The sequence below is a fragment of the Carcharodon carcharias genome, chromosome 8 (genome assembly GCF_017639515.1).
Source record: "Carcharodon carcharias isolate sCarCar2 chromosome 8, sCarCar2.pri, whole genome shotgun sequence".
In the NCBI taxonomy this organism is placed as follows: domain Eukaryota; kingdom Metazoa; phylum Chordata; class Chondrichthyes; order Lamniformes; family Lamnidae; genus Carcharodon; species Carcharodon carcharias.
In genome coordinates this window covers 18,311,148-18,324,509 of record NC_054474.1, presented here as the reverse complement: position 1 = coordinate 18,324,509, position 13,362 = coordinate 18,311,148, and the positions used below count along the sequence as shown (strand labels likewise).

General features: G+C 43.5%; 1 protein-coding gene across 3 annotated transcripts in view; it reads left to right on the top strand.

Moving 5' to 3' along the window:
- larp1 (La ribonucleoprotein 1, translational regulator) overlaps positions 1-13,362 on the top strand; it is a 124,933-nt gene that overhangs the window by 48,356 nt on the left and 63,215 nt on the right. For 2 of the 3 annotated variants that reach the window (XR_005943759.1, XM_041193274.1), the window contains exon 3: positions 8,013-8,072. The exons of the other annotated variant lie outside the window; for it this stretch is intronic. Coding sequence is in view for 1 of the 2 variants with exons in the window: in XM_041193274.1 (XP_041049208.1) it covers positions 8,013-8,072 (60 nt within the window). In the remaining variant the exon portion in view is untranslated. The remainder of the gene's footprint in view (positions 1-8,012; positions 8,073-13,362) is intronic. 3 annotated transcript variants of the gene reach the window in all.

Here is a 13,362-nt window from a genome sequence, read left to right as displayed (position 1 = left end):
GCTGGTGTTCAAATGTGTCCGCTACCCTTGTCCTTCTAGGTGGCAGAGGTCATGGGTTTGGGAGGAGCTCAAAGAATTTTTGGTGAGATGCTGCTGTGCATCTTGTAGATGATACAAATTATGTTCATGTGCCGGCCTGGAGGGGGAAGTAAATGTTTAAGGTGATGGATGAAGTTCTGATCAAGTGAGCTGTGTTGACCAGATGATGTTGAGCTTCTTGTGTTGTTGGTGCTGCTCTCATCCAGGCAAATGGAGAATATTCCATTATGCTACTGACTTGTGCCTTGTAGAAGATGGAAAGCTTTTGGAGAGTTAGGAGATGAGACACTTGGCTCAATATCCTACCTTTGACCTACTCTCTTAGCCACAATATTTATATGGCTGATCCAGTTAAGTTTCTGGTTAATGACCTGTCAGATATTGATGGTGGAGGATTTGACAGTGGTAATGTCATTGAATGTCAAAGGGAGATGGCTAGGCAGTCTTGTTGGAAATGGTCATTGCTTGGCAATTGTGTGCATGAAATGTTATTTGCCATTTATTAGTCCAAGCCCTGAATGTTGTACAGCCCTTGCTTAATTTGGGCACGGACTGCTTTATTACCTGAGGAGTTGCAAACGGAACTGTAAAATGTACAATCATCAGCAAACACCCCCATTTGTGAGCTTTTGATGGAGGGAAGGTCCTTGATGAAGCAGCTGAAGGTGGTTGAGCCTAGGACACTGGTTTAGAGAACTTTTGCAGTGATGTCCTGGACCTGGGATGATTGACCTCCAACATTCACAACCATCTTCCTTTATGCTAGACATGACTCCAACCAGTGCAGAGTTTTCCCCTGATTTCCATTGACTTTAAGTTTTCAAGGGTTCCTTGATGCAACATTCAGTCAAATGCCGACAGCTATCGCCAGCCTTCCCGTTGCTCCCCACTCGCCGGCCTGGCCAGTGTGCAGGAATGAATGAGTGAGTGTTGGGATCACCAGTGGGCAGGAATGAGTGAGGGAGTGTTGGGATCACCGGTGGGCAGGAATGAGAGAGGGGATGTTGGGATAGCCGGTGGGCAGGAACGAGTGAGGGGATGTTGGGATGTCCGCTGAGCAGGAATGAGTGTGGGGATGTTGGGATGGCCGGTGGGCAGAAATGAGTGAGGGGGTGTTGGAATGGCCGGTGGGCAGAAATGAATGAGGGGGTGTTGGAATGGCCGGTGGGCAGGAATGAGTGAAGGGGTGGATGGGATGGCTGGAGGGCAGGAATGAGTGAAGGGGGTGGATGGGATGGCTGGAGGGCAGGAATGAATGAGGGGGTGTTGGGATGGCTGGTGGGCAGGAATGAATGAGGGGGTGTTGGGATGGCCGGTGGGCAGAAATGAGTGAGGGGGTGTTGGGATGGCCAGTGGGCAGGACTGAGTTTTGAGGTTTGGGATAGTGGTGGTGAGCGAAGCAGCAGCAAGTGTTTAAAGGAATTACAAAACATCCGCAGTTACAGTGCAGATCCTGGCTCTGTAGGGGGGAGGCTTTTCTCACAATATTTTGAATTTTTCACCCCTGTTTTTGCTTTTTCACTGGCCATTTTGAAGCTCTCATGAGTGAATTCACCCACTATAATTTTACTGCTGATGATGGCTCACTACACTTCATGGATGCCCTGCTTTGGTTTACTAGATCTGTTCTGAATATTTCCTGTTTTCCCATGGGGATAATGCCACACAATACAATAGTGTGTCCTCAGTTTCAAGGCAGGACTTGGTCTCTACAAGGACTGTTGGTGATAACACCTAGCAATTATGTCATGGATAGGCAGATTGGTGAGGACAAAGTCAAAAGGATGGGTAGCAGATGCATGGGAGCACCAACACCTGTAAATTCCCCTCCAAATCATAAACAATTCTAGGTTGGAAAGATATCGCCATTCCTTCACTGTCGCTGGATCAAAAACCTGGAACTTCCTAACAGCTTTCCGTGTGCCTACACCACGTGGACTGCAGCGGTCCAAGAAGGTGGCTCACCACCACCACCACCTCAATGGCAATTAAAGATAGGCAACAAAGGCCACCCTCATCTTATGAATGAATGAATGAATTAAAAAAAGCTCTTGATGATCAACATTGAAACCTTCTATATTCTTTGCATTTGTTACCCTTGGTGCTCCTTCCTGGTGGCGCTTAACATGGCGGAGTACTGATTCATTTGAGGGAGGGTAAATAGGTGGTAATCACCAGGAGGTTTCCTTGCCCATGTTTGACCTGATGCCATGAGACTTCAGTGGCCCAGAGTCACTGTTGAGGACTCCTGGGATCATGCCCCCTTGACAGTATATTACTATGCGGCCACCCCTGGTAGGCCTGTCCTGTTGGGACAGGCCATACCAGGGATGCTGATGGAGGAGAATTGACATCGACTGTAAGGTGTAATTCTATGATTATGACTGTGAGGCTGTTGCTTGACTAGTCTATTGGAGTTTATCCTCTCTCAGTTTTAGCATTCAAGTTAGAGAGGAGGAATTTGCACAATCAATTCGGCTGCAAGTGCCTTTTTCGTGCTTGAATACATCACATATGCCGATGCCGGGAAGGCCATCTGGTTTTATTATTTTAGCTTCTCGTAGCCTGGACTAATATGACGATATGAGTTCAGATCCCACTTCGGAATGTCTTGTTCCCCTTCGTGCGAGTGTCCTCCTCTACTGTTGGATATCTATTTCTCCGTCCCAAGTGTCTGGTGCATTGGGATGAGCTATTTCACTTGTTTCTGCACCGTAGGCTCCCTGAGCCAGTAATATTTCTGTTCCTTCCAGTAGGAGAATCTGGGGTTGGTGTGGAACAGTTCCGATTTCTCTGCGCCACACCTTTTATGCTGAGGCCAATGTAGAACAATTCCAATTCACAGGTGTGTATTTTGCAGTTCCACTCTTATTCCCTGTTTGTATCCTCAGATTTCAACTGTACAGATTTCTGATCTGTATCAGACATCACCATAATAACCACTTCATGGCTTTCGATCTGGCATGAATTTCATGTGTGTGTAGAATCTACTCTGCAGTGTCAGGAGAATGAATTCCCTGAGAAACAACAAGGACTGAGGCTCTGATTTAGAGCAGAGGGTTTTTCTGAAAAATATTCAAAGTTGTCAGTACCTTTTTTATTTTTTATTATTCATTCACGGGACGTGGGTGTTGCTGGATAGGCCAGTATTTATTGCCCTTGTTCAGAGGGCATTTAAGAGTCAACCACACTATTGTGGATTTTTTCTCATTCACGGGATGTGGGCGTTGCTGGCTGGGCCAGCATTTATTGCCCAGCCCTGGTTGCTCTTGAGGTGGTGGTGGTGAGCTGCCTTCTTGAACTGCTGCAGTCCATGTGATGTAGGTGCACCCACACTGCTGTTAAGAATGGAGTTTCAGGATTTTGAACCAGCGACAGTGAAGGAACGGCGATATATTCAGGATAGTGAGTTACTTGGAGGGGAACCTCCAGGTGGTGGTGTTCCCATCTATCTGTTGCCCTTGTCCTTCTAGGTGGTAGTGGTCGTGGGTTTGGAAGGTGCTGTCTAAGGAGCCTTGGTGAATTCCTGCAGTGCATCTTGTAGATGGCACACACTGCTGCATCTGTGCACCGGTGGTGGATGGAGTGAATGTTTGTGGATGTGGTGCCAATCAAGCGGGCTGCTTCGTCCTGGGCGGTGTTCAGCTTCTTCAGTGTTTTGGGAGCTACGCTCATCCAGGCAAGTGGGGTGTATTCCATCACAATCCTGACTTGTGGCTTGTAGATGGTGGACAGGCTTTGGGGAGTCAGGAGGTGAGTTACTCTTCGCATGTTTCCTAGCCTCTGACCTGCTTTTGTAGCCACAGTATTTATATGGTTTCTGGTCAATGGTAACCTCCAGGATGTTGGTTGTGGGGGATTCAGTGATGGTAATGCCATTGAACATTAAGGAGCAATGGTTGGTTTCTCTCTTGTTGAAGATGGTCATTGCCTGACACATTGCACTTGTGTGGCGTGAATGTTACTTGCCACTCAACATTTCTGGCTGAAGATTCTTGAAAATGCTTCAGCCTTATCTTTTGCACAGGTATGCAGGGCTCCCCCATTATTGAGGAAGAGATATTTGAGGAGCCTCCTCCTCCAGTGAATTGTTTAATTGTCCGCCACCATTCGCGACTGTGTGTGGCAGGACTTAGATCTGATCTGTTGATCGTGGGATCACTTAGCTGCTTATGCTGTTTGGCACGTAAGTGTTATAGCTTCACCAGGTTGACACCTCATTTTTCAGTGTGCCTGGTGCTGGTGGTGTCTGGGACGTTTTCTGTAAGGTATGATTCTGTAAGTATGACTGTCAGGCTGTTTCTTGACTAGCTCTCTAGCTTGAGACAGCTCTCCTAATATTAGCCCCCCCCCGCCCCCCCCAGATGTTAGTAAGGATGACTTTGCAGGGTCAACAGAGCTGCATTGTTGTTTCCGGTGCCTAGGTCAGTGCCAGGTGGTCGGTCCGGTTTCATTCATAGTCATTTTGTAGTGGCTTGTTACAACTGAGTGGCTTTTGCTAGGCCATTTCATAAGAGTCAGACCAGGTAAGGACGACAGATTTCCTTCCCTAAACAATTGTTTCGTGGTCATCACAAGACTTTTAGTTCAGATTTTTAATTGAATTCAAATTCCACCATCTGCCATGGCAGGATTCGAACCCGGGTCCCCAGGCCATTAAGATAAAAGCAAAAAACCACGGATGCTGGAAATCCAAAACAAAAATAAAAATAAAAATAATACCTGGAAAAACTCAGCAGGTCTCGCAGCATCTGCGGAGAGGAACAGTCATACGGACTCGAAACGTTAACTGTGTTCCTCTCCGTAGATGCTGCCAGACCTGCTGAGTTTTTCCAGGTATTTTTATTTTTGTTTCCCCAGAGTATTACCCTGGGTCTTTGGATTACTAGTCCAGCGACAATACCACAACGCCATCGCCTCCCCCTAACTCCCTTTGAGCAGCTGCTACACTTTGTGATCTTTGGGAATAGTGTTTCTTTCACTGATGGTTATCTTTATTTTGAAATCACCAAATTACATAAGATTTTTACATGAGAGAGCAAATAAAAAAATAGTGCCTTTCATAATCTTAGGACATCCAAAATGCTTTACAGCCAGTTCACTGCTTTTGAATTGTCGCCATTGTTTTAATGTAGGAAATAAGGTGGCAGATATGGTTTGTTGGTGCTGTTTTTAACATCCTGCAGCTATTCATCACGTGTTACAAAAGCCACTTGAAAGATAAGAGCAAAATGAATTGTAACATGAAAACTGAATTGAACTGGATTCCTAAGCTGCAGCTTGCTCACTTCTGGCCCTTGCAATGGGCCTGGGTTGCATTGGCTGTTGGTGTCTCGTGCCCATCCTTATGGCCATACAGTGGCTCAAAGTTAAAAAAACTCATGTTTGTCTTCAAATCTCCCTTGGCTTGTGTCCACCCAACCTCTGCAACCTCTTGCAGGATTGCCTCCCTTTCTGTCCCTTTGGTGTTCCCACTTTGGACTCCTTTATATCCTTCTACCTCACCACTGCTACAGCTTTGTCACCCAAATCGTGCTCTCTAGAAATCCCTCCCAAACCCCCCTCCCCCCGCCTCCTGCTTCTGCTCTCTTCCTTCCCTTTCTGCAAGCAGATCTTTTCTCCCAAGCCTTCACTCATTATTTCTCCTTTCCCTGGATTAGCGTTCTGTTTCAAATGCGTGTGCAACTTGTTTTTGTAAAATACAGCTAACATTGTATACATTAAAGACATTGTAAAAATGCAAATTGTGATTGGATGTTTGAGGTAGATTGTGCTGAGTGACTCACAGGAATACCAGAGATCCTCCCTGTGGAGTTCACCTTCAGACAAACATTCCTGCATCATCTATTTGATCAGGATTTCTGCAGTCAACGTGGTTGGACAGATGTACTGATTTAGGAGCCATCAAGTTAATGTGCCCTCGATCTCACCAGACGCTCTGTGTGACCGATCAGGGAAGATTGAAGTCGATGGCTTAGCAAATGACTACTTAAATTGTATTTTCTTTGCGCATAACCGGAATGGGGTTGAACAATCAGCTGTCATGTACAGACATAGAGCTGTTTCATGCCAGGGTGATACCACTGACCAAATCTGAAAGTGAGGATTTTAACACTTCAACCAATAAAGGAATTTGAGAAGTGTCCAGAAACGCTGATTCATTACATACTATATTTACACTGCTGATACCAGTATTCAGAATTGACGGAGTTTGTATGTTGAATGCTCTGGGCTCAGAAGCTGTGGTCTCCCACCGCCCTCAGTGAAAGCTAAATTTATCTGCTGCAGCATTGGTGCCTTAAAATACTGCCCTGATTATTTACTGTGTGTCACTTTCTCATCTTCCGCCTGCTCCATGAGCCTACCCAGCACCAAACCCCTGGGGATCCAAAATTAGCTCTGCCAGCTTTCAAGTTGCCAGCTGTATTGGACAAAAGTTAACATTACAAGATGGTCTCTGTACACGTTACAGTACTCTTTCTCTAGGCATTACAAGCCATTCTCTCTACATATTATTGGACACTCTACAGGGAGGAGCAGCTTTCTTTTCGCCTTGCACTCAATGTTTCAAAGAAGAGAGGAAAGTACTTTTAGGTACAGTGTATTGTGTTGCCCTGGGATCCACCAGAGGAGGATCTCTGGGTGGAATTGCAGATGTTTGAAAACTGGTATGAGTTGTCGACTTGTTCACCAATTTCTAAGTGAATAGGCATCGTCAAAAAGTCACCAACTTGCAAAACAGGTTTTCACACCCATGCTCCCTCTAAGTTAATGCTTTGCATATACAGGGAACATACTGCAATAACTTCAGCATTAGCAAGAGCTAACCCCCTCAAAGAAATGAAACCATTGTTTGCAAAATCTGCAACTGTGATGGGGTTGGGGGTTGGGCTATGGTGGAACGTTCTCTGCTTGGTGTTGGGGGTCAGGCAGTCACTGGCTGAACTCATTGGGCTTGACACATTTATCATTTGCCCAACAGCGCCCCTGTGAAGTGGTCTGTAGTGTTTTACTAGATTAATTGCTGCTGCTGCTGCTGACCCCCACCTCCGTGGCTAAGGTGCAACAGCAGTAAGCATTCAGTCACGAACGAAAACAAAAAATGCCAGAGACACTCAGAATGTTCAGGTAGCAGCTGTGTAGGAAGTTTGAGCTGTCCTGTGCCTCTCACAGGAATACTCCAGAGCCTCAGAATTATTTTAATGAAAGGTCAACTCGACCTGAAACATCAACTTTTGTTTCGCTATGTTAATGCTGATTATTTCCAGCATTTTTTGGTTTTTATTTCAGATTCCCAGCATCCGCAGTACTTTGCATTTGTAAGCATTCAGCCACCCTGTTTTTCAGTCTAGAGTGAATCTTTTCCTTATTCTTTCATGGGATGTGGGCCTCAGTGGCCAGGCCAGCATTTCAAGCCCATCCCTAATTGCCCTTGAACTAAGTGGCTATTTCAGAGAACAGTTAAGAGTCAACCACACTACTGTAGATCTGAAGTCACATGTAGGTCAGACCAGGTAAGGATAGCAGATTTCCTTCCCTAAAGGGCATTAGTGAACCAGATGGGTTTTTGTGACAATTGATTGTTTTGTGGTCACTATTAATGAGACTAGCTTTATATTCCAAATTTCTTAATTGAATTTAAATTCCACTAGTTGTTTTGGCACGATTCAAATCCATGAACATTAGCCTGGAGCTCTGGATTACTCGTCCGGTGTCATTATCACATGGCCACCATTTCCTCTTGTGGCATGGTGTTACGGAGAGTTGGGAAGAGTGACTATTGTCAAGGCAGCTGTCTGTTAATGAGCAAGATTATTGTTCCCTCTGTCAGGGTTTTGAACTGACAGAGAAGGGTGCAGTTATGGAATCTAATTTTCTTGGTATAAGTGGGCTTCAGACATTGTCAAAGTAGCAGAATTGAGGCCTGATTGTGTTTGAAAATATCTGACGGGGGAATTCTTTTTCTGTTGCAGGTCAGCGATTTTGGTGACACCACAAACTGGCCCACACCTGGTGAAATTGTCAATAACAAGGTATTGTTGTGCCAGGGTTTGTTCACTTTGTAACTTCTGTTGTTAGCAAATTGTCAAAGCTGCGAGTCAAGGAAGGAGGTCTGCAGAAACAGTTGGATTTCTGAGGCAGATCCCTGGGGCTAATATAACCAAGTTAGTTTGGTATTGTTGATGTTAGTAAGGCTGCAATTATTATCTCCTAGGAAGGAAGATTGATGGTTTTAAGTTTAAAGAGTCAAGATGGGTTTACATTGTATGGAGAGCTAAAGCAGGAATGACAGAAGGCCTTTCAGCCCCTCTAGTCTGTGCTGCCATTCGTTGGGTTCATGACTGATTCATATTACGTAATACCATCTACCTTTCCTGGCTCCAAATTCCTTAATACCTTTGCTAGCTAAGATCTATTGATCTAAAATTTAAAATTATTAATTCAGATATGAAAAATGTTTTTTTCTCTTGAATGGTGGCTTTAAAAAGAGGTAAAGTAACGGACATCTGGGGTTGTGTATATATGCAAATCTTTGAATGTAACTGCACAAGTTGAGAATTTGGCTTTATTAATAGAGGTATAGAGTACAAAAGCCAGGCAGTTATGCTAAAACTTTGTAAATTACTGGTTAGGCTTCAACTGTATTATTGTGTTCATTTCTGGTAGGATTCAAGACCTTTAGAGAGAATGCAGGAGAGATTTGCTAGTGGTACCAGGGATGAGAGACTGGAGAAGCTAGGGTTGTTCTCTTTAGAGTAGAGAATGTTGTGGGAAGATTGGATAAATCATGAATGGTTTTGATAAAACAAATGCAGAGAAACACTTTTCAGTAGTTGAATAGTTGGCAACCAGCAGACACATGGAGATTGGCAGAAGAAACAGAGGTGATGTAAGGAAACTTACTTTTACGTAGCGAGTTGTGACCTGGAATGCATTGCCCAAAAGGTTGGCAGACATTGATTCAATAGTAACTTTCAAAAGAGAATTGAATAACTATTTGAAGGGAAAACATTTGCAGGGGAGTGGATTTAATTGAATGGCTCTAGCAAAGTACATGAAGATCTGGAAGGGCCAATTGTCTCATGTCTCATTATGTGCTGTATCATTATCTGAATTAACTCAAATATTTTTTTTCCAAAATCTCTAATAACCTCCACCAAATTGAACATATGAACATGGAGCAGAAGTAGGCCATTCGACCCCTCAAACCTGCTCCACCATTCAATAAGATCATGGCTGTAACCTTCCGCCTACCCCCAACAACCTTTCACCCCCTTGTTAATCAAGAATCTATCTAGCTCTGCCTTAAAAATATTCAACGACCCTGCTCCCACTGCCACTTGAGGAAGAGAGTTCCAAAGACTCATGACGCTCAGAGAAAAAGATTCTCATCTCTGTCTTAAACAAGCAATCCCTTATTTTTAATCCGTGACCCCTAGTTCTATATTCTTCCATAAGAGGACACATCCTCTTCACATCCATTCTGTCGAGACCCCTCAGGATCTTAAAAGTTTTGATCAAGTCACCTCTTACTCTCCTAAACGGCAGTGGATTGGACAGCATAAGCTGTCCAACCTTTCCTCATATGACAGCCTGCCCATTCCTGGTATTAGTCTAGTAAACCACCTCTGAATTACTTCTAAATCATCTACATCTTTCCTTAAATAAGGAGACCAATACTGTACGTAGTACTCCAGGTGTCCTGTGCAACTGAAGCATAACCTCCCTCCTTTATCTTCAATTCCCCTCACAATAAACAACAATATTCTTTTAGGTGTCTTAATTACTTGCTGTACCTGCATTCTAGCGTTTTGTGATTCATGCACTAGGACACCCGGACTCCTCTGAGCCTGAGCTCTACAATCTCTCGCCATTTAGATAATCTTTTTTTATTCTTCCTGCCAAAATGGACAATTTCATATTTGCTCACCTTATACTCCATTTGCCAGATCTATACCCACTCATTTAACCTATCTATGTCACTTTATAGCCGCCTTGTGTCCTCTTAACTACTTACTTTCCTACCTACCTTTGTGTCACCAGCAAATTTAGCAACTATGCCATCTGCCCCTTCATCCAAGTTATATAAATTGTAAAAAGTTGAGGCCCTAGCATTGATCCCCGTGGCACACCACATGTTGCCAACCAGAATAAAGACCCATTTATGTCCTCCCTCTGTTTCCTGTTAGCTGGCCAATCTTCTATCCATGCCAATATGTTTCCCCCTGCACCATGAGCTTATAGTTTCCACATTAACCTTTGATATGGCGCCTTATCAAATGCCTTCTGGAAATCTAAGTACAGTACATCCACCAGTTCCCCTTTATCAACAGTACATGTGACTCCTTCAAAAGACTCCAATAAATAGGTTAAACATGACTTCCTTTCCATAAAACCATATTGACTCTGCTTGATTGCCGTAAATGTTTCTAAATGTCCTGCTGTGACATCTTTAATAATAGCTTCTAACATTTTCCCTATGGCAGACGTTAAGCTAACTAGCTTGTAGTTTCCTGCTTTCTGTCATCCTCCCTTTTTGAATAAAGGAGTTACATTTGCTAATTTCCAATCTAATGGAACCTTCTCTGAATCTAGGAAACTTTGGAAAATTAAAACCAATGCATCAACTATTTGACTAGTCCCTTCTTTCAACACCCTAGGATGAAGTCTATCAGAACCCAGGGATTTATCAGCCTGCAGCTCCAACAGTTTGCTCAGTACCACTTCTCTGGTGATTGTAATTTTCCTGAGTTCCTCCCTTCTTTCCTTTTGCTGATTTACAGCTATTGTACCCTCTATAGTGAAGACTGATGCAAAATATCTGTTCTATTCATCTGCCTTGTCCTTACTTACCATTATTAATTTGCCAGACTGACTTTCTGTAGGACCAATGCTCACTTTGTTAACTCCTTTTTTATTTAAATATCTATGGACATTCTTGCTGTCTGTCTTTCTATTGCTAGCAAGCTTCCTCTCATACTCTGATTTTTCCTTCCTTATTAATCTTTTTGTCATTGTCTGCTAGTCTTCATATTCTGTCATGTGACCCATCTTTGTGCAATTGTATGCTTTTTCTTTAAGTTTGATACTGTCTTCAACATTTTTAGTTAACAGTGGATTTTATCTTTCTCGTTGGAATGTATCTGTTATGTGTATTCTGAAATACCCCTTTAAAAGCCTGCCATTGCATCTCTATAGATCTATTCCTTAACCTCATTTACCAGTTCACTTTAGCTAGCTCTGCTTTCATGCCCTCATAATTACCCATATTTAAGCTTAAAATGTTCGTCTTAGACTCACTCTTCCCTCCCTCAAACTGAATGTAAAATTCAATCATTATCATCTCTGCAACCTAGGTACCTTTCATTATGAGGTCATTAATTAATCCAACCTCATTGGTTAATACCAGGTCTAGTATAGCCTGTTCTCTGTTTGGTTCCAGGACATGCTGTTCCAAGGAACTATCCCGAAAACATTCTATGAACTCATCTATGCTACCGTTGCCTCTCTGATTTTTCCAGTCTATCTGTAGATTAAAATTCCCCATGATTGTTGCTGTACCTTTCTGAGAAGTTCTCATTATCTCCTCATTTATACTTGTCCTACTGTGTAGTTACAATTAGGGGGGCTGTACACCACTTCCACAAGTGACTTTTTGCCTTACCATTTCTCATCTCAACCCAAACTGCTACACCCTGGTCTCCTGAACTTAGGTCATCCCTCTCTAATGCGCTAATACCATCATTAATTAATAGAGCCACCCCTCCACCTTTTGCTCACTTCTTGTTCTTCCTGTATGTCACGTACCTTTCAATATTCAGGTCCCAATCTGTCATCCTGCAGCCATGGCTATTAGATCATACTTATTTGTTTCTATTTGTGCTATCAGTTCATCTGTTTTGTTTCTAATGCTACGTGCATTTAGATACAGAACCTTTAATTTTGTTCTTTTATTATTTTTGTAACATTTGGCCTTATCTGCTGATTTACTCTTGGATTTGTACTCTGTCCCTTCCTAGCATGTTCTGTTATCATTTCCCATATTGGTACCTTTTTCTCTTGCCTTGGCTGCTCTTTGGTTTACCAAATTTGATCCCTTGTCCCCATTATTTTGTTTAAAGCCCTCTCCACTTCTAGTTAATGCGGCTCGCTAGAGCATCAGTCCCAGTCCAGGTGTAGACTGTCCCGTCCAAAGTATAGCCCTCACTTTCTCCAGTACTGGTGCCAGTGCCCCACAAACCGGAATCCACTTCTCCCACACCAGTCTTTGAGCCATACATTCATCTCTCTAATCTTATTTGCTGTATGCCAATTTGCATGTGGCTCAGGTAATAATCTGGAAGTTATTACCTTTGAGGTTCTGGTTCTTAATTTGGTGCCTAGCTCCTCATACTACCTATGCAGAACCTCCTTTTTCATCCTGCCTATGTTCTTGGTACCTACATGGACCACGACAACTGGGTCCTCCCCGACCACTGCAAGTTCCTCTGCAGCCCTGGGCAAATGTCCTGAACCCTGGCACTGGGCAGGCAACACAGCCATTTGGACTCTTGCTCTTTGCTGCAGAGAACAGTGTCAATCTCCCTCACTATACTGTCGTCTACTGCCTCGACATTCCTCTTCCCCCCCGCCCCCCCCAACTTGAATGGTTTCCTGTACCACAGTGCCATGATCAGTCAGCTCATCAACCCTGCAGCCCCCACTCTCATCCAAGTAAGCTGAGAGAACCTCAAACCTGTTGGACAATTGCAGAAGCTGACATTCCTGTCTTCTGGGTCCCTTTACCTGCCTCACTCGCAGTCACAGCCTCCCGTCCATGTCCACCTTCCAAATCAGAAGACCCTATTCTAAGCGGTGTGACTGCCTCACCTCTTCTATGTTCCAGGGAGTGCAAACCAAGTTTGTGTCGAGTCTACAGCACTGAAATTGACCACTCAGCCCAACTGGTCAATGTTGGCATTTATATTCCACATTGGCCTCCTCCTACCCTACTTCATCTAATCCTATCAGCATAACCTTCTGTTCCTTTCTTTTTTATGTAATTATCTGGCTTCCCCTGAAATGCATCTGTTGTATACATCTCAACCATTGTTCCACATTCTCATCACATTTTGGGTAAAAAGGTTTCTCTGAATTCCCTTTTGAGTTTATTTGTGACTATCCTATATTTATGATTTCTCCCACAAATAGAAATATTGGCCAATTTTTGTGAAAGTGATTGGGTTTTGAAAAGGTTAAAATCATACTCTTGACGTCTACCCTAACAATTCACCATCTTAAAGACTTCCACCAAATCAGCACCCAGCCTTCTCTTTCCTAAAG